General features: G+C 43.8%; 1 protein-coding gene across 1 annotated transcript in view; it reads left to right on the top strand.

Moving 5' to 3' along the window:
* LOC144786058 (cytochrome P450 3A21-like) overlaps positions 1 to 20,524 on the top strand; it is a 296,250-nt gene that overhangs the window by 262,471 nt on the left and 13,255 nt on the right. Inside the window, exon 12 of the mRNA XM_078665004.1 lies at positions 7,437 to 7,599. Within this exon, the coding sequence (XP_078521130.1) occupies positions 7,437 to 7,599 (163 nt within the window). The remainder of the gene's footprint in view (positions 1 to 7,436; positions 7,600 to 20,524) is intronic.

Below are 20,524 nucleotides of genomic sequence, written 5' to 3'. Positions count from 1 at the left end.
CCCTCTTGCTGCGTTTAAAGACCTCAGCAGAAAGCCAACACGTTCTCAGCCACCCTGGGCAATCAAACTGTGAGGAACAGCATAGACTCATGATGAGAATCAAATGGGTGCAAACCACCATTAATAAATTCGACTCATGGAAATCCACATGGACTGGCTGGATGACGAGGACCACCGTTCAAGAAATCGTAGGGGAATGGGAAAATCTCACACCAGAATTGGCCACGCTGCTTCATGGAAGCTTTCCCCGCATCAAAACAGGGACGGGAACTCATTATCCAGGCTCAGCTCCACGGATCAAACAAAGTGCACAGCAATTAAAAAGAAAACAAAAAGGCACACACATAAATTGGAACTGAAGCCTCTAAGAAGCAGCTTCAACTTGCAAGAAAGGCTCATAAGCATCTAGTTTGGAACCGAAAATGAGAAGACTCCAAGGAGAAACAGATAGTGATGTAGTGATAAGGCCCAACAATTTTGGGGTTACTTAAATAATCTAATCCATGAATCCTTTAACAGAGGGAATTCAATGGGAAGCGCACGTGAAGTCAGTATACACTTGTGATCAAAAAGCCACATATGTAAAGGTTCAACACACACAGAGCAAACCAGAAATTGAAAGAACTGACCACCCCAGGCCCTCTGTGGAATATACAACCTCAAGCATGGCGGCTGTCCGCACTGTTCTAAAAAGGATCTGCAAAAATAGAGCGCCGGGCCTCTTTAGGGAGGACATCAACCTCTGGTCTACAAATCTTGCTATGTTGTATGTAGAATAGGGGCTTATAGAGGAGGGGTCACATTCTTGGAGGGGTTCACTGCTGCAATCTATTTTTTTTAAAGTGCAAACACCTACCCCAGGAACTACTGGATGATCGCTCTGCTGGACATTGAGGGGAATCAGCTATTAATCTAGCTGGATGAAATAAAGCATCAAGATATAGGAGGAGACTTTACGCTCTATAAACACTCAATAAAAAGGAGCATGGAAAGATTATAAAAAAACTTTTCTCCATTATATGTGAACGAAAACAATTGAATAATTGTTCTACATTGGTTTGTTTGTATGTGGTTATACTGTAAGAAGTAATGTAATAGTCTTATCCATTCGTGAAAATTTGTGTTTTTCGCACAGTTATATGTAAATTGTGATATATGTAAATGTGTACAGTATATGTTAAAAATGTGTGTGTCCCTTTCTGAAGGCCATAGTCCTTTGTTTAAAAAAATGAGAATTTGAAAAAACAGGGTAAATAAATAGGCCGATCACGGAAAGAATATAGCGTGGTTTATTCAAAATTAATAAGTTAAAGTGACTAGGATACCAAGTATTTTGTTATTTAAACTAGACATTGAGGGGAAGGCATACGCAAGCACCCTTTTCCAGGAAATAGCGGACTGGGTTTACTCAGAAGGCCACCTGCCATTCTATCAGACCGGGTTCAGACCAGGGGGCTCTACTGTTGACAACATCACAGTCCTATCATATCTAGCCCAACAAGCTGTTGCCCATCGTCCACCCCCAGTCTTCGCATGCTTCATTGATTACTCAGCGGCCTTCAATGGGATTGACAGAAACAACCTCTGGCGGAAACTGGTGGGGTGGAACATCAGTCCAAGCCTACTGAGAGCCATTACACCATTGTACTCGGGAACCTGGGTAAGGATAAAACTTTCCATGGAGTCGGCTACAAAACAAATCACCACTGACCAGGGGCTAAAGCAGGGCTGTGTCTTGGTACCGCTACCATTGAACCTGTACACTGCCGATCTGGGCCCGGCACTGCAAGGGGCTTCTCTCGCCACCCAAAAAATCAGAGGCAAAAAAATCCATTTAGTGCAGTACACCGACAAACTTGTTCTTCTGGACCACACAAGAACAGGCCTCCAAAAAGCTCTCAACGCCCTATCTGAATACAACATCAAATAATTGCTGACAGCTAATGCGAGTAAATCTAAAACTCTGATCTTTGGAAGCTACCCAAAGAAAAATCTCATTAAGCTGAGCTTGGGTACTTTGAGCCTGGACTGTGCGCAAAGTTACAACTTCCTAGGCGCCTGGCTAAGTGAGACTGGCCTCCCTTCGCTCCATCTACAAAAACTGCGGCTGAAAGGAAAGATGGTCACGCACTCCCTTTGCAAGCTGCATGCCACTCTAGAAAGCCCAACACCTACAGTTATTCAAAGGGTACTGCGGGCTAAACTCCTACCATCACTCAATTATTCGCAACAGGCATTCCCGGGAATGCTTGCGGAAGACCTGTAGAAAATTCAATATGCTGCGTATAAAAAAAATATTGCTGGCCCGCATCCACAAGAAACACCTTGATCAGGCTTACCTTAGCAAAATACTACCACCGGGCAACTATGGCCCCAGCTAACTCCATGAAGGCCATCACAAAAACCCTTTTCACAAAACCTAACAATACCTAGTCCATTAAACTTTTGGCAGCAAATGAGCTATTGCAGCTAGCCATTGAGAATATGGACTTGAGTATAATCGACTACGCCGCCATCAAATTAATTGCGTTTTTGCTCCTGCAAACTGGACATGGAATCCCTAGTTGCCAGGGCCTTCCACAAAACTCTGTGCCTTCCACAAGTTCTACAAACGACCAAGTGCCACCTCACGCATGCCGTTGGGAGTCAGGCATTATATCAGATCCTAGCCGTAAGACTACATCCGCTTCCCATAAAACCTGGAAAGCACTCACTGATATCACAGAGTGTTGTCTATGCAACTATAGAAGGGAGTCCCTGGCACATATACTCCTATGTTGCCCGGCTCTGCGGCAAGCCCGTCGAATCTAACTCAGACCCACACTCCTCCTACTGGGCACTCGCACAGTAAAATATGCTATCTGCCAGCTCTACATCCTGGATACAGTGAAGAATATAGCCAATTTTGACAAATTCATTGACCAAGCTTGTTCATTCTTGAAAAAAAATGGCTCACGGAGAGAGTGACTAATAGTTTGACATGCTCCATCATAACAGAACCCCACTCTGCAAGGACTACTTTTCCTTAGGGGCTCAACAAATGAACAATATTGATACTTGAATCTTTATCTGCTAACTACACAGTCAGCAACGGCTGTGTATATACCCTTTTGTTGGTACGATTTTAAAGCTTGATTCCGTTTTTAATCTATGATATATGGTTTCAACTTTACATTGTAATGATTTTAAGTAATCACTAAATAAACGTATTCATTCATTCACATAGGTTTCGATGGGGCAAATCAGAAACATGTCTCGCAATTCAGTAGCAGTTTTTTAATATGACCTTTCCTGCATGTGATGCAGTCCGTTATGCAACACTAATGACCAGTTATCATGACATGGGTATTCATGGCAAATCTTATCTTTATAAATACTCCTTTATGGCAATTATAGTCTACAATATCTCCCAACCACCATGTGCCATACCCTGCATGCCCAAATACTTGAGTTCAGCTCCTTAATTCTCCTCCAGACATAATACAATTCTTCTAGCTGTTTTAATTACGCTGATGATAAACATATTAGTGCCATGCTACAAAGTCTCCATGACACCATGATGTCATTGCTTGTACCTTGCTTTGTCAATGTCACTAACTAGTTGACTGCAAACCACCTTACCCTGTGCAGTGGCCTTCAACATTACAATTAAATAATGAGGGAAACTGCAGCTGTCTCGTCCTTTTTATACTGTTTTACGGTGTCTATACTCCTTTGTATGCTATACTATCGCACAGTAGCTTTGTACATCCCATGAGAATGGTGCTGGTGGCCAGCTTTCTTTTAAAGGCTCCTCTATCCAAAGTTGTGTGGCCACGGGAGGTGATCTTTCACTTGTGTTTATGGGCTGCTCAATATGAGATGTATATTTGGCAGTATAAATATAAGGGTTCAATGCATTTCTATTACCAAATTATTCAGGCAAAGTTTGATGCACATATATCAGCAGCTAATTATATGGGTAGCCATTTACTGTGCTGGGCCTTATGCAAAGAGCGGCTGTCTACCCCTGAGTCTTTACTGGTTATTGCATCAAATTCCAAGTCTGTCGTAACTGAGGCCAAGAAGGCTACAGCATGGATGCTATATTTATTTTCCTGAATCCATGCTCGCCCTATGACATTTTATAAATTAGGGAATTTGTACCCCTTTCAACCTCTACTTGCTGTCCTTACCTGGTGAACCCACCATAGCCCTTGCACTGGAATGTTTCAAGCTTGAAGCATGCTCTTCCCATCTAGCATGTGGGCAACTTGTCTCTGAAAGAGATGTTTCAATCTATGGGCAAAGTGGCTGCTGCCCAGGGCCCCCCTTCTAAGGGGCACACTGGGAAAATGAACTTTCTCTCTATTTGGCCCTTGTATATTCTATTTCTATGTCTAGAACTCTCGCCCTCCCTACCTTCCTCTACCTCTGACTCATTCTATCTTGCCAGTGTCATCTTAAGAATTTCTGAGGTCTCAGGCAAGACATTTTTCAACTAATTTTCCGTGATCCTGTTGAAGCATAACAAATAATTTAGTGTTGTTTGGCATCATGCGAGCTTGAATTAGCAGGGAATCAATAATACATTCAAATTTGTTCCTTATCGGGCCCCTAAAATGTCTTGCTCAGGGAGCCAAAATCCTTAAGATGACACTAGTGTCTGAGGCACAGCTTTCACCCCTGGATCTGTGAGCCCAGTCTGTTGCATGCACCTGTGCCAGGCTTGACTACTGTCACTCCTGAATTCCAAGGTCTCCATGAAGTTCTTCTTTAACCTCCTTAATAACAGGTTCGTCTTTTGATCCAGGCAGATAAAGCCACTGGAGCTGTCGTTGCACTCCTCCTCAGGGTTTGTAGAATTTGAGATGCACAAGTAAATGTTACTCTAAGCCAGAAGTTACAATAGCATCCTTCTTTGTCCTGTGCAGACACAGCTTCATTTACATCAATCCTAGCTTTTTTCTTATTGCTTTTATCAAGAAACCAAAGGTTGTTGAGTCGAGAGTCTAAACTAGAACAACCATCTTGCTGGGTAGTCACCATGCCCAGGTCATTTTGTAATGTTAATTTGGGACATATGTGGAATTTATCATTACGCAAGTCATGAGTTTTATAAGCATGACTCCTGGCAAAAATCTTCAAAACTATGTGTAATTAGCAAAGTTTATTATAAACTTTTATAAAGTGCGCAAAAGCAATCTTCCCAACTGCACAGTCTCTATGCATTTCGTTTGCATTTTCAATACCCGTTAATATATATTTTCTTAGTTATATTCTACTTAAAATGTGCTTTCACCAATCAGTAAAACTTTTCAATTGATATCCGAGGGTAGTATTTAAAGAGGCATCATTTGTGAATCCTACCAACATTTTTCAGCAAAATACCACAGTAAAGATGTAAAAGGTTCACATATTCGACTCTGGATCTCCTCCACAATACTAAGACTGTAGTGTAAAAAATTAGTCCATTGTCACTTGGCAGACTGGTGATTTGCTCTCACATTGTCCTATCCTGTGCTGCTACTGTCATAGGAAAAATGTGCTGAAAATGCACTCTTTCAATTTCATTATCATAAACATTTCTTGGGTAGATAAACCTACAATACTTTTAGGTAGGGTTACAATACAGAGTGGGCCACTTAAAAGATCACAATGCAGAGCCAGTATACAGGTACGCCCCATTAAAAGATCACAATCCAGAGTGGGTATGTACGTATGCCTCTTTAAAAGATCACAATCCAGAGTGAGTACATACACTACTTTAAAAGATCACTAGTCACCATGGGTCAGTTCTGTACTGCTTTCCCTAGCAGTTGCATTGTACCCACACTCTATCTCTCGACAAAAGCTACTTTTTTCTCATTTTCTACCTTGTCTCTCATCAGCGGCTCCTATTCTCACTTCTCTTCCCTTGTCTCTAACACACAGTAGAGCCCCTTCCAGAAGATGTCATGTTTCCTACCTTTTCCCACTCTGCCCCTCGCTCAATTCCACTATGGCTGCATTTCCAAAGTTTGTACCTGTTTTCTCAGTAACCCTGCTATATTTTCATTACCCATGTCTGTCACTGTCCAGCAGGTTCTATGTTCTCAACTTTAATCCTCTCTGTTGTTTTCTCCTTACAAGCCTTACTTTCCCATTACAATTACCTGTTGCCCGTCTCTCTCATCTGAATTTTATGTTGCATTCTCAGTAGTCTATCTTTAAGGGTCGGACTTGGGAACCAAATGTGGTCCTCGAGATATTGCTCAAACAAGTCCTGTTCCCTTCATCTCCTCTTGTAATATCTCTCTTTCCATCCATCCATCCATCCTCTCTCTCTCTCATCTCTCTCTTTCCACTCTCTGAACATTCTTTCCCTGCACCCCCCCTCCCTCCATCTCATTCTCCATCTTGAACCCTTCCCTGCCTGCTGCTATTAATCTTGGGGAGCTGGGAGAAGTGTCAGAGGCACCTGGGCTTTTAAAACCGACCTCCAAGGACTCCACCCCACCAGGGATATGCCAGGTGGAATAAAAGGCCTGTCAGACCTTGCTATCTCTGTCCAGCACTGCCTGCTGTTGTAATTTCCCCTCTTTCTCATGAATAGGACCTACTCCCTACTACTTCACCAGTCTAAAACCTCTATCTCTCTTAAACGATTACTGATCTATACCCAGCTCTTCTGGCTCTACCTTGTGCTCCCTTCTCTGTTGTCCAAGAAGCTGCCCCGTCTCTTGCACCCCAGCAGTGCTCACTTTTACTATCTGTCCAAACTATCCTATTTTCCCTCAGAAGCTCTGGCTACATTGTATTTTATCTGTCGCTTCCTATTCACAAATGTATGGGTCCCTTGGCCAAATGCTAGCAGGTTGGCTCAGATTGGAAGGTTAAAAGTAGAAAGATGTGGGTTAGCATGCAGACAGTGGAAAGTAGAGGAGATCTATTTTCCTAAGTATAAATTAAGTTTTGGTGCATTTGAGGGATAGCATGGCTTATTATGCTATTTCCAAATGAAGCAAGTGTAGGGCCCATGCCTTTGTGTACTGAAGTGCACATAAAAACATTTATTGGGTAGTATATCGGAATATCGTACAAAAATTATATTGTTCTACGGAAATATAGATAGATATAAAATCTAAATAAAGTGTCAAGATGCCAGTGGCGGTTAATGCAGGTAAGCACAGTAGGGTGGGCAGGGGTGGTCGGGGTGAAAGTAGCCCATGACGGAATAAGGAATATAAAATAAATAAATAATTTAAACGACTTACCTTGCGCTCGCCGCATCGCTGACTGGGCGATGCAGCAAGCACAAGGTAAGTGGTTATAATTATTTATTTATTTTATATTCCTTATTCTGTGGTATGTCACTTTTATCCACCCAGCCCCGCCCGACCGCACTAACCTATATATTGTTCTCTTTAAAAGGATCTCACGGTGGGTTTTCACTCTTTCATCTAATTTTTTTCCAGGTTCAGTAAGGAAAACAAAGACACTCAGGAGCCATATACCTTCCTGCCCTTTGGAAGTGGGCCCAGGAACTGCATCGGAATGAGGTTTGCCCTTCTCAATGTGAAGGTTGGAATAGTTAGCCTGCTGCAAAACTTCAGCTTCCAGATCTGCAAAGAAACACCGGTGAGGAACACAATTCTACTGTAGCATAGCTTTCTTCTGAGTGGACTACTCTGCTGAAAAAATGACTTACTCAGCTTGTGTGCTATGGGCCCAATTCACAAATGGAATTGAACATCGGCAGCCACAGGTCTGTTGCCTTACATGGGTGAAAAGTTGCAGCTTGTTGGAATACTAAAGGTTTAGTAATGCATGCCTGGGAATATGAGAGTTGCAGGAGTCCATACCTACTCCTCAAAAAGTTTTGTGAATTCCTTTTTTCTGAAGTGTGGAAATTGTTTTGCCTGTTTATTTGTACACATTGTGCAATTATGCCTGGTGAAATGCGATTCCCTGGTGCAGTGAAACATTTTCCCTTTTGGAGAAAACATACCCCACACCAGCATTTAGGGTGTTTTTTCCACTTTCCACATAGAAAAGAGATTTTCTCATGCAATTGGCCTAGACAACTCACTCCTCAATTCTTGAGTTGGATTTACTCACACACAGTGTGCACTAATATGGAATGCAGCATATGGGTGCAGGTCAACTTTTGCGAATACCTTGCACTCGTAAATTGAGCCATTTGCACCAATAAGTCTGACTTACACATGTAAACAGTATCAGAAACAATGAACATATAGAAAACAAATATTTCTAAAAATGCAGATTGGCACTTTCGTGCTCCTTTGAGCATCTACTTTCACCAATATTTCAAAGGTGCACAGGTTCTTAAATTCTGTGTTTTCCCAGTAATCACGTTTTATGCAAATCTGACTGACTGATTGACTGAATATTTATAAAGCGCACTATTGCCGAGGCGTTTTGGCTCTGAGATGTGTGCAATACAGGAGAGGCTGACAGATTTAAAGCTTGGTGAAGAGCCATGGTTTTATCATTTTTCTAAAGAGAGTCCTACTGGACTGTAGTCGTATCAGTACAGTTTAGCCGCTTGGAATGAGAAACCCTTTCCTCCCCACCTGACTTTTCTTATCTTGGGGAGATGTACTAGCCCAGTGTTAGTGGACCTTAGGCAGAGTAGTGGCACATATCGGGGAAATCGTGGTTGTAAATCCACCGCACCTCCTCCATATAGGGCTTTATGCACTAGGCAGAGGGCCTTAAAATCCACTCGCCGACGAACTTGTAGCCATTGGAGCTGCTTTATACTGGCAGACGTGGGCTGATGTTTAGGTAGATCAAGCAGTACCCACACGGCCGCATTTTGGAGTGACTGGGGTTTGGAAAACTGCCTTGCGCCTGCTCCCAGGTATAGAGCGTTACAATAGTCTAGTCTGAACAGAACTAAAGTTCCGACTACCGTTTTCCTTAGTGAAAAAGGAATAAAAGGAAGAATCTTACGCTAGATTTTCAGCGTAAAGAAGCAAGTCGAGGTGACTTGATTTCTTTGTGGGGTGAGCGTTAGATCTTTATCGATCAGGAAGCCTAGATTCCTAGCCTTGGGCACAGGGTCAGGGCATGTTCCGGCTTCAGGGGGCCACCATAGTTGGCCCCAAACCGAAGATTTCTGACCAAACTCCGCAAACTTGTTTTTTTCCATATTAAGTTTCAGAGAGTTAGTGTTCATCCATGCCATCAATGCTGTAAGGCAATTACGGAACCGTTCTGCCGTCATTTCCACTCTTTGCGTAACTGACACCACTAACTGGGTGTCATTGGCGTACGACACAAGCATAAGACCGTGTTTTTTTAATAGTCTGGCTAATGGTGCCACGTATAGATTAAACATAGTCGGGGACAAGGGAATCCCTGGGGAATTCCACATGGGAGAATTAACTTTCCTGACTGAAGTCTATCCCAGTAAATAAGTTGTTCCCTGGATGCCAGGAATGATGTTCGTAAGGCTAAAGCCTTATCCCTGATGCCAACAGCCTTCAGCCTTCGCACCAATACTGCATGGTTTACGGTGTTGAAAGCTGCGGTTAGGTCAAGCAATATAAGGGTGGCCCTACCACCTCCATCCATCACCTTGTGGATCACTTCTGTTGCCATGATCAAGGCTGATTCAGTAGAGTGCCGAGATCTAAAGCCATGCTGGGGTGGAGTCAAGGATGTTATTCTGGTCCAAATATTCCGTCAGTTCATAATTCATAGCTTTCTCCAGTATCTTGGAGGGTAGCGGGAGACAGGATATTGGGCAATAGTTTTTGGTCTCCAAGGGATCAAGCGTGGTTTCTTTTAGGATAGGTCTGATACAGGCCTTTTTCCAACACAGTGGAAAGGCCCCTGAACTCGTAATCTCATTTAGTAAAGGGGTCAGGGATGCACTGATCTCTTTCGGAGCCAAATGTAAAATGTAGGGGGGGGCAGTGGTCAATGGGGGACCCGGACTTGGTTTGCAACAATAGGTCACATCTAACGGTTACCAGAGAACATAATTTTATTCATAAATATAAGGAGTGGAGGGAAACTTGATATTAGTAATGCAATGTGCCTTCATATATTATGAGCGTACTATGAATAAACATATTCCAGTTGTGGCTTTGAAATTAACAAAATAGTCTGACTGTACAAGGCGTTGAATCCAAAAGTTAACAGAAAACGTCCTTTTCTCATCTCAGTGCCCAGTATGGTAGAGTCTTTAAGGTAATTAATAAAAAGTGGAGATGAACTGTATTTGGAAACCTTTATTCTCCAGCTCAACACCACCAACGTCCGAACTCACCAGGATCAAATAACTCTCTCTAATTGAACCTTTACCATGGAGACAAAACTAACATTCCGGGCATTAGCTGGTGACCTTAAAGGTGCAAGAAGATTTTAATACATTCCCCTTACACAATACAATAGCAGAAAATGTAATTACCAAAACCAAGAATCGGAAACTTAAAAGCATATGGAAACAACAGTAATAAGAACAGCACATCACTGTGTACCATAATCATCAAACCTTACAGGTGCCCTCCTACATCTTAATGGAGAAGGTTTCACGACACATCAGGACAATCTCCATCCATACCATAAGCAGAGATGCTCGGTAAACCACCTGCGTACTTGACAAGCCTGGATATGCTCCACGTACCACCAGTGGTCACCGTCACTACATTCTTCTTTATAGCACTAATGGAGAAAGGGCCCATGAATCCAGATGTCCCCTTCCTCCCTTGCTTCGTCTTCTTCACAAAAACCTGATCCCCCACATTCCATTTCTTAGCTTTGACCGACTTCTTCACATCATACCTCCATTTATATTTCAGTTGATAGGACCTAATCTTGTCCCTCCTCAGTTCACCATCATCTTCACTCATTCCTCTGATAGGCAACCAAACTGGATTCAACTTGGAATTAGCCATTCTACCCCTTAATAGCTCAGAAGCAGACTATTGCTTGACTAGATTAGGAGTGGTACGATGTGCGCATCATGTCTCCCTCAACACACTCCTAATGGACACTCTAATTTCCTATCCCCCTTGGGCACAACTCTGGCCACTCTATTCATCCTCCCTGTAAGCCATTGGCCTGCGGTGCATAAAGAGCCATTCTCAGGTGTACTATGCCTAGATCATTAAGGAACTCTTGTATCTCCTGTGACAAATATTGCACCCCATTGTCAGTCACTAAATATTTTTGCACACCCTCACTCATGAAAACATCCTTAAGAAGCTAAAGTACAGTCCTGGTATTGATCATATTTACACATCAAGTCTCTACCCACGTAGAGGTGTAGACCACTAAAGGAAGCACAATCCTCTCAGCCGCAGGCATCAAGTCAAAAAGGCCTATGATATGCAATCCCAACTTGGACCAAATTTCCTCCATAACAATGACCAGGGACAAAGGAGCACAATTTGTGACATGGGATGTGTCATTAGTCTCACAAAGATGACATTCCTTAACCACCTTCTCAACCATCCAGTCAATGATTGGCCACCAGTACCTTTCCCTCACACAAGTTTTTCTGAGGCTACTTCCAAGGTGCCCATAATGACCAAGATTAATTGCCCTATCTCTCAGACCACATGGAGAAACAGCTCTGTCACCTCTCATAAGATTCCCTTGACAAAAAGTCAGTTAATTCCTTACTGACCCAAAAAGTTTTGATCCAGTGGCTTATACTCTGGCCATCCTTTTATGATAAAAATTTTGAGGACAGGAAACAAAAGATCTTCTTCCATGCCCTTGGACCACTCCTCCACCAACAAAGTTGGTTCCATGACCCAATTCACACCCTCAACGCCCACATCACTCTGTTTGTACTGAAGCTGCAACCGTGCCAAATATTCCGCTGATTTATTCACCAACCCCGGAAGGTACTGTACCTGAAAATTGAATTCTTCAAGTGCTTGAGTCTAGGAGTCAAGTGATCACTATGGTGACAAGAAAAAAATTGAACTAGAGGCCGATGATCACTCCTCACCAGAAAAGGAATACCCCATAAATAAACTTGAAATGCCTCACTGCACAGAATATACTCAAAGCCTCCCTTTCAATACACAAGAAGTGTTCCTCTGCACCTCTGAGTGCCCTACAGGCAAAAGTGACCACTCTTTCTTCTCCTTCAACTATTTGTAACAGCACCTAGACCCCTGATGCTGGTATCAGTGGTTAGAATAGTTTTGAGATTGGCATCAAAGTTCCCAAAGTGGGCATCCTGACAATTTCTGACTTGACCATCACAAAAGCCTATTCACACACCTCAGACCAGCCGAAATGCACACCCTTCCTCAACAAAATCCTGATTCGCTCAACCACACTTGCAAACCCCTTCACAAACTCTGAATAAAATTCTGCAAGGCCCAGGAATGACCTAACTTGTTCTTTATCACTAGAAGTTGGCGTATTCACAGTACTCTCTACCAGTTCAAATGTGGTTTGTATGCCCTCACTAGAAATCATAATGCCCAGGTAAGTGACTGACATAACCCCAATCTGGGCTTTCTGTTTCTTCACAGTGAGTCCTCTTTCACACAACCTTTTCAACACACACCTCAAAACAACCTCATGCTCACTTTCACCCTTACCATAAATCAGGGTATCATCCTGGAAAAAAAGACATTGTCCAGATCACCCATTACCAGTTTCACGATGAAAACAGGCTGCCACTGAGGCCATACCAAACAACATCCTTATGAAGCAATATGCTCCCTAAGGAGTTACAAATGAAGTCAAATGTCTAGAATTCCGATGTAGCATCACCTGATGATACCCCGATGACAGATCCAAGACACTGAAAACTTTAGCTCCCTTCGATACATTGGTGGACTTCGAGATGTTTGAAAGTGGCTGACGGTCCAGCCAAATCCACTCATTTAAACCACACAAGTCCACACGCATTCTAATACTACATACTTGGGTGCCAGTACCACTGGTGCCAACCACTCGGAGGCTTCAATGTTTTCAATGACCCCCAAATCCAACAGTCTTTTAAGTTCCATTCTTAACAGGTCCACCATCATGTTCAGTACCTTTTGCACCTTATGCACAAACGGTTTAGCTCCCTTTTTCAGAATGATACTGTGTTCAAAGCCCTTGAAGAGACTTAACCCCTCACCAAACACCGCAGGAAAACACTGGAAAAACTGTTCACCATTGCCAGAGTTATCAACAAGCACCACTTGATCCCTTGGATTACCAGCACCAGGAGTTGAAATATTCCCCAAATCACTTTGGTGCCTCTTCCCCAAGAGACTGTCACCTCTCTCTGCCACATATACTGTCCCAATAGTTTACCTATTTTTAAAATCAATTTTGGTGACAACATAACCCAGTACTTTAATACGTGACCCACCATAACTAACTGGATTAAAATGTGGCTGGAACAGTTTGACATCCTCCTTTGCAAATTTCTCATCCCACTGCCTGTTTCTAATCATATTGAATGCTGAATCCGAGTCTGCCAGCGACACATACGTTTGTCCCTCAACTTCAATCTCAAACTCTGGCATTGTCACTTTTTCACTCTCTATTCTCATCATTCACACTGAAAACTACAGTGTGCACACCATCCAACGCACTTTCCATCCCTTTTATCTTCTCAACCGATCGACACACTCGCGCATAATGTAATCCAATTCCATACTTCTTTACCACCGACCTTCTAGCATAGCAATTTGGACTATTTGAATAATGAGCAAAACTCCCACATCTGAAACACTAGGTTTTCTGCAAATCCGTATGTCCACGTTCTGTGAGTCATGATCCGTATATCCACGTGTCTGCAATTCGTGCTAGGCACTCCTCCCCTATGCCCCAAAGGACACTTTTAAAACATTTTCACCCCCGGCCTGGAGTGCTGCATCATTCATAACACCATGAATACACTCTGTATATGATTTTTGTCCCAAACCACTGCACCTTTCCTTATCTCTTTCACCCAACATGAGGTATTCTCCATCCATTCCTCAATTTGCACGGCTTCCACAAGCGACAGGTTCTTAGACAACACATTCTCCTTCACCTTGTGCATCTCACCAACTGATCTCTAACAAGAGAATCAGACAACTGGGAGCTAAAGTCTTTAGAGAAGCAACATCATTTCCCACCTTCTCACTGGGTTGCTGCACCCTAGTGAATTATCTGTGATGGTATAATACCACATTGATATGTGATCTAGAGTACCGTTCCAGCATTTTCATAGACATCTCATAAACATCCGAAGGCTCCCCATCTTCATTACCAATTGGCAGTTCATCAATGCTGTCATAGATATATTCTGTGCCTCAATGCCAAGATTGTGCAGCAATATGGCTTGCTTCCTGAAGGCAGAAAAATGTCCTCCCTCTTGCCACATTGTAGGACTCAAAAACGTCTTTTACCTTTTCCATGGCAAAAGAGGCTCACCATTTTCTGAGAGAAAGGCAGGGGGTTGTGACGTACTGGTGGTTGTCATTTTGTCTTGCGGTATACACTTCCTAAAATCGAGACAGTTTGGAATAAACAAATCTAAAAACACAAAAATATGGGGAGAAATCTGAAACAAATAAATCTCATCAAAGTGTCACTTCAGTGTACTTCTCAGAGCGCAGAGTCCATAAACGACGATTTAAAAAAAAAAAAAAAAAAAAGATCTCCTTAGCACGGTGAGCAAGGAAAAGAGACTTTACTCTATAACCACTTGGATGCTAAGGCCTTTTCCATCCTTGTCATGTAATTTCCATTGAAATGAATGGCAACTCCATGACGAGCTGAGCTCGTCATGGAGTTGCCATTCCGAAGGGGTTAACCTCATGACAGCACATCACTATGCTCATGAAATCATCCCGTCATGCGTGTGACGACAACGTGACAGCCGCTCCTCCAAGGAAGAAGAAATAATTACAGCTGAAGGAACAGTTCACCGGCACTCACTAGATTATAGAGGCCAGGAGAACCAAGTGTCGAGCGTGTGGACTGAGGCTTGAGCTTCCACAAATCAATTTGCAACTGCGTTGACTGAGGCTTGAGCTGGAATAGCTAGGACCAATAGAACCTTTACCATGGAGACGAAACTAACATTCTTGGCAGGAGCCGATGACCTTAACGGTGCAAGAAGATTATAACAGTCACACATAAATCTTTTTTTAGGCACACCAACTCTTCATCATAGTTAGTGGAAACCACAGAAATGATCCCTGAAAGTGTGGTCTTATTTCATACATTAATTTTAAAACTCTAACATTTAACAATTGTCCATTGTCCCTGCCCCTTGGAGCATATATTAACCTTAATGGACATAATTCCTCACACAAAATGTATAAGACCCAGTACCTAGCTTCCTTTCGTATTAGTTTCCCTCAGAACCACCCTGCCTATTTTCTTCTTCACATTCCTCACTTAAGACTCAGAGGTAATGAAGTAAAGAGTAATGAAGTTTACTAGTGAGTAATCTTCAAAGTAATGACAATTTCGAATGCGTGATGAAGCTGCTACCAACTTGCCCATCTTCCTTGTCACATTTCCAACTTAAAATAAGACTTTCTATCAGATTAAGGAACATTTATAGTAAGTAATTGATCTATTCCTGACTCATCCATTTTCCTCCTCATATTCCTTACTTGTTTGACTTTCAGTAACGAAAATTTCTTGTAAATACAGAGCAATTACCGACTCAACAGTCTTTGAGTCACTAAGCTTACTCATGTAAGATCTGGACTCGGACTGATAAAGATTTCAATTAGCATGTTTTGTGTTTCCGGAAGACAATTAAGGTGTTGAAAACATACAGAAGCTATCTGTCCCATTTTTAGGCAAATGGACGATCACCTGTGCACATCCAAACACACCTTCTGTGAAGAAGAATAGGAGTGTAAAAAGTGACAGAGTGGTGGATGTATACGATGGTCTATTATGGTTGCCCTCTCCTTCACGTGTCACCGCCCCCCCCTGCTTCACTTACCAGCTGTGATTTAAATTCTCCCCCTCTATCTTTCATTTTACTCAACACCAGATCGGCCGTTAAACATCACCATGAACTCTTCACTCTTTTAGACACTGACAAACCCGATCTTTTATTGCTGACAGAAACGTGGTTCACTGAAGCCTCCCTCCCTTCCCTCCTGGCTACCCTTCCCTCGACTTATTATGCCATCCGCTCAGATCGCCCTGGCGGGAAAGCGGGTGGAGGCGTTGCTCTTATTGCCCGCTCTGAGCTCCAGTTTCATGTCCTCCCTTTTCCCCCCCTGGGCGGAATCGACTATTTGGTGGTCCGCTCTTCCTCCCTTTCCCCCCATCTAGCCATAGCACTCGTTTATCGCCCTCCTCAACCTACTCCCTCCTTTCTCCCGGCCTTTCAAGACCTACTTGGCACCCTGGCTGTCAACTATGCCTCGGCTTTGGTCCTCGGGGACTTTAATTATTGGCCTTCGGACCCCAAGGAGTGTGTGTCATCTAAGGAATTCTCAGAAACCCTTCTTGCTCTTAATTTTATTTCTTCTGTTCACATCCCTACTCACACTCACGGGCACATCCTTGACCAGGTCTGGTCCCTTAATTGTACCCTTTCCACGCTGGCTGTTGTCCCTTGCACTTGGTCCGATCACTTTATAATTTCGTTTTCCCTCAGTCTCTCATTGGCCAAGACCCCCGCTCATATCAAGAACTCATGGGCTCGCAACTGGGGCAAGGTCAACTTGTCTGATCTCTCGATTGCACTCCGGGCCTCCCTTCCCCCTCTATCGGGACTTGATTCCGCAGCCCAAGCCAAAGCCATTGATTCATGGCTTACGGAAGGAAGCGATCGTCTAGCTCCTCTCCGGCGTACCTCGATTAGGCGCCCCAAAGACGCCAATCGTTGGTTCAACACCGAGCTGAAGGAATTGAAGCTTACGGTTCGAAGAGCTGAACGCAAGTGGAGACTGGATTACTCCCCGAATACCAGGACCCGCTACGTCCTCCTCCTGGGGACCTATAAGCAAAAAATTACTGAGGCCAAAGAAAGCATATTTCTCGGCGAAAATCTTAGCTGCCGAGAATCAGCCAAAGGAGATCTTTGCCATCACCCATGAGTTGGCGTTCTCTGACCGGACCACACTCAAGCCCCCTCCCTCCCAGAAACTTTGTGACTCACTGAATTTTTATTTTGTCGATAAAATCAGGACAATTAAATCTAACATTCCCCCCCCTTCCCCTTCTTTTGTTGACTCTTTCCCTCACCCAGTTCCAGCTTCTTTTAATTCCTTTCCTCCCCTTTCTGAAGAACTTTTTGTGTCTCTTCTCCCCAAAATTAAGTCCGGTTCTCCATCTGACATATGCCCGGCTCACATCTTACGGCAGATTTATACGGTTTGCTCGTTGCCCCTGCTGGACTTCCTTAACGATTCATTGGCCCGAGGGGTTGTTACTCCATCGTTAAAAGCCGCTTCCATCGTCCCTATTCTGAAGAAGCCGGGAGCTGACCCCTCTGTGATGGCTAACTATCGCCCCATCTCCCTTCTCCCTTTTCTGGCGAAGGTGCTGGAGCGGCATGTTACATCTGCACTCAGCTCCTTTGCCGAGGAGAATGGGAGGTTGGCCCCATGTCAGGCGGGATTCCGCCCAAGGCATTCGACAGAGTCAGTGGTGGTGTCAGTATCAGACACCCTCAGAGAGGGTTTGGACTCCGGTAGACCTCAGGCGCTGGTCCTTCTGGACTTGTCCGCCGCTTTTGACACGGTGGACCATTCCATCTTGCTTTCCCGTGTCAAGGCGGCGGGCATAGGAGGATCAGCCCTTATCTGGCTTTCGTCCTTTTTGAAGGACCGGACCCAGGCGGTCCATCTTGGGGAGTTTTCAGCTACCCCCTGCCAGGTCCAGTGCGGTGTTCCCCAGGGCTCTTCTCTCTCTCCTTTACTCTTTAATCTGTATATCGCTCCGCTCATCTTTGCGCTACAGCAACTGGAGGTCTCGGTATATAACTATGCCGATGACCTCCAGCTCATTTTCAATCTTTCTTCCTCTCCTGACCCCATCTCCAATTTCCAATCTACTCTATCTTTCATCAGGGACTGGATGAACTTCAACCACCTGAAACTCAATCCCGATAAAACGGAACTTGTGGTGACGGGTGGTTGCTCCAGTCCCTGGAATTCTCTCTTTTGGCCCCCCTCTTTTGGTTCTCCTCCTGCTCCTGTTCCCTCTGTTAAGACTCTTGGTATTAAGTTAAACAATCAACTTACTATGCACTCCCAGATTGGTTCTGTGGTTTCTTCTTGCTTTCTTACTCTTCGCACTATCCGTTCTATTTCCCGTTTCTTTTCTTTCTCTGCACTCAAGCTAATTATGTCCGCACTGGTCCTGTCCCGCCTGGACTACGGGAACATTCTGTACAATGGTATCCCTCAGTACAGCCTCCGTAAATTGCAATTAGTGCAAAACCAGGCTGCCCGTCTTGCCTTTGGTCTGCCTAAATTCCACCATACCTCCCCCCTACTGAAAACCCTTCACTGGCTCCCGGTGCGGGAACGCGCCCTGTTTAAATTAGGCTGTATGGTGTTCCAGGCCAGGTCTGGCCTGGCCCCCTTATTTATATCTTCAACCATCAAGGCTTATGTCCCTGGCAGAGACCTCCGCTCTTCGGCACAACTCCTTTTGACTGTGCCCCGGTATCGGAAGAAAAGACAGGGGGGCTCAAAATTCTCCTTTCTTGCCCCCATGTTCTGGAACTCTCTCCCTTTTGATCTTAGGTCCCTCACTGACTATTCCGCCTTCCGCAAAGCTTTGAAGACCTTTTTATTTCCTCAGGCTCTTCTTTAGCAAATTGCCTTTTTCCTCAGTTGCTGTTTTTAGTTGCTGTCCTCGCTCAGTCAGTCGCCTTCTACTTTAGCGCCAAGAAACCGCCCATGTGTATGTTGCGCTCAATAAATATTTTAAACTTAAACTTATTATGGTGCCGTGAGCACTAAAACTCAAATAAATGGCCCTTGAAGATGAGTATAGTTCATGACTGTACATGCAGGCCATGTTAAAGTCTGGTGTGCATTCCATATTAAAGATGAACAGGTGGACAGAGTACAAAGTTTGATAGGAAACTGCGTCATCTGCTCGGGGCACACAGCTTGTGTACTCTGGTTCCGGATCCGAAGCAGAGTTTGAGCAGCATATTAAAACTGTGTTCTGGGCCTGCCATTTTTAGCGGGTTTACCCCCTGACCTTTTGCTTTTTTACCTCCTGTTGTTTACTTATTTTTCCTGCTTTTAGGATTCTGGACACTTTACCACTCCTATTCAGTGCTAAAGTGCATATGCTCTCCACGTAAATTGGGTTACTGATTGGCATTTCCATCATTGGCATATTTGATTTACTAATAAGTTCCTAGTAATGTGCAAAGGTGTGCCCAGGGTCTGTAAATCAAATGCTACTAGTGGGCCTGCAGCACTGGTTGTGCCACCCACATAAATAGCCTTTCAAATGTTTCTCAGAGCTGCCTGTTGACCTTGCAAGTGCACCCACTTCCCAGGCCCTAACCTTCCCTTTTCTTACATGTAAGGGTCCCTCAGGTAAGCCCAAGGTGCCCCTGTGGACAAGGTGCAGAGTATATGTAAGGTATGATGTGTACTGGTGTGTTTTACATGTTCTGCTAGTGAAATACTGCCAATTTAGTTTTTTACGATTGCAATGACTAGCTCTTCCATAGGCTAACAGAGCTGCCTTGTAACATTTTTACAAGTGTAGCTTTCCATTGGGAACAGCTTAAGATATGGAGTTTCAGCTCTCTGAACTCAGAATCTAATAACACACCTTTTAGTAAAGGTGGTTTTTAAATGGTGTATTTGAAAATGCCACTTTTAGGAACTGCCTATTTTCTTGTCTAACCATCCTGTGTGACTCTGCCTGCTTCTGGATTTACCGTCTGGTTTTAGATTGACAAAGGCGGTTTGTGCATTGTATCCAGACACTCACACAAAGGGAGCTGCAGTGTGCCCTGCATATGATGGGCCATCCTGGGCTAGAATGCAGGGCGAAGTTGTCACTGACACCTGAATAGGCTGTGGCTGCCCTGCACAATGCTATCTCCACCCCCTTCAGTGAAACTGGACCAGGGAGAACAGTGCTGGTTTTACTGAGCAAGAGAGACATTCTGAACAAAGACTTCAAAGAGAAAGCGGGGTATACGTGTTAGACCTAAAACCCCAAAACTATAGATTACTGCTGGACTAAGAAACCTGCCAGGAAGAAGGGCTGGGAAAGCCGACAGGAAGAACTGCCACTTTGCTGCATGGTTTGCTGTATTGGCTTGTTTCTTCTTGCTTCTGTCTAGGGCAGTGAGAGGACTGGACTGTACTCTTATCATCCTGCTGTCTAAGTAGCTTCTAAGTATCTCCAAGGGCTTGATGTAGAGCTTGCCTCCTGTTGGATGTTTCAGGAACATCAAAAACTTCAAAAGAACACTTTAGGACTAAGGACTCTGGCAAGAAAAAGAGCTGCAAAGAGCAGTACTACCCCTTTACTGTTTGCTGCTTTTTTGGGTTATCCTGCAGTTGCTGCTTCTGTCCTGGGTAATGTAAGGACTGGACTGAACTTTTGTAAGTCCTGC

The sequence above is a fragment of the Lissotriton helveticus genome, chromosome 10 (assembly GCF_964261635.1).
Source record: "Lissotriton helveticus chromosome 10, aLisHel1.1, whole genome shotgun sequence".
NCBI classification, from domain to species: domain Eukaryota; kingdom Metazoa; phylum Chordata; class Amphibia; order Caudata; family Salamandridae; genus Lissotriton; species Lissotriton helveticus.
The sequence above is the reverse complement of the archived record's forward strand: the minus strand, read 5'-3'. Positions and strand labels throughout refer to the sequence as shown.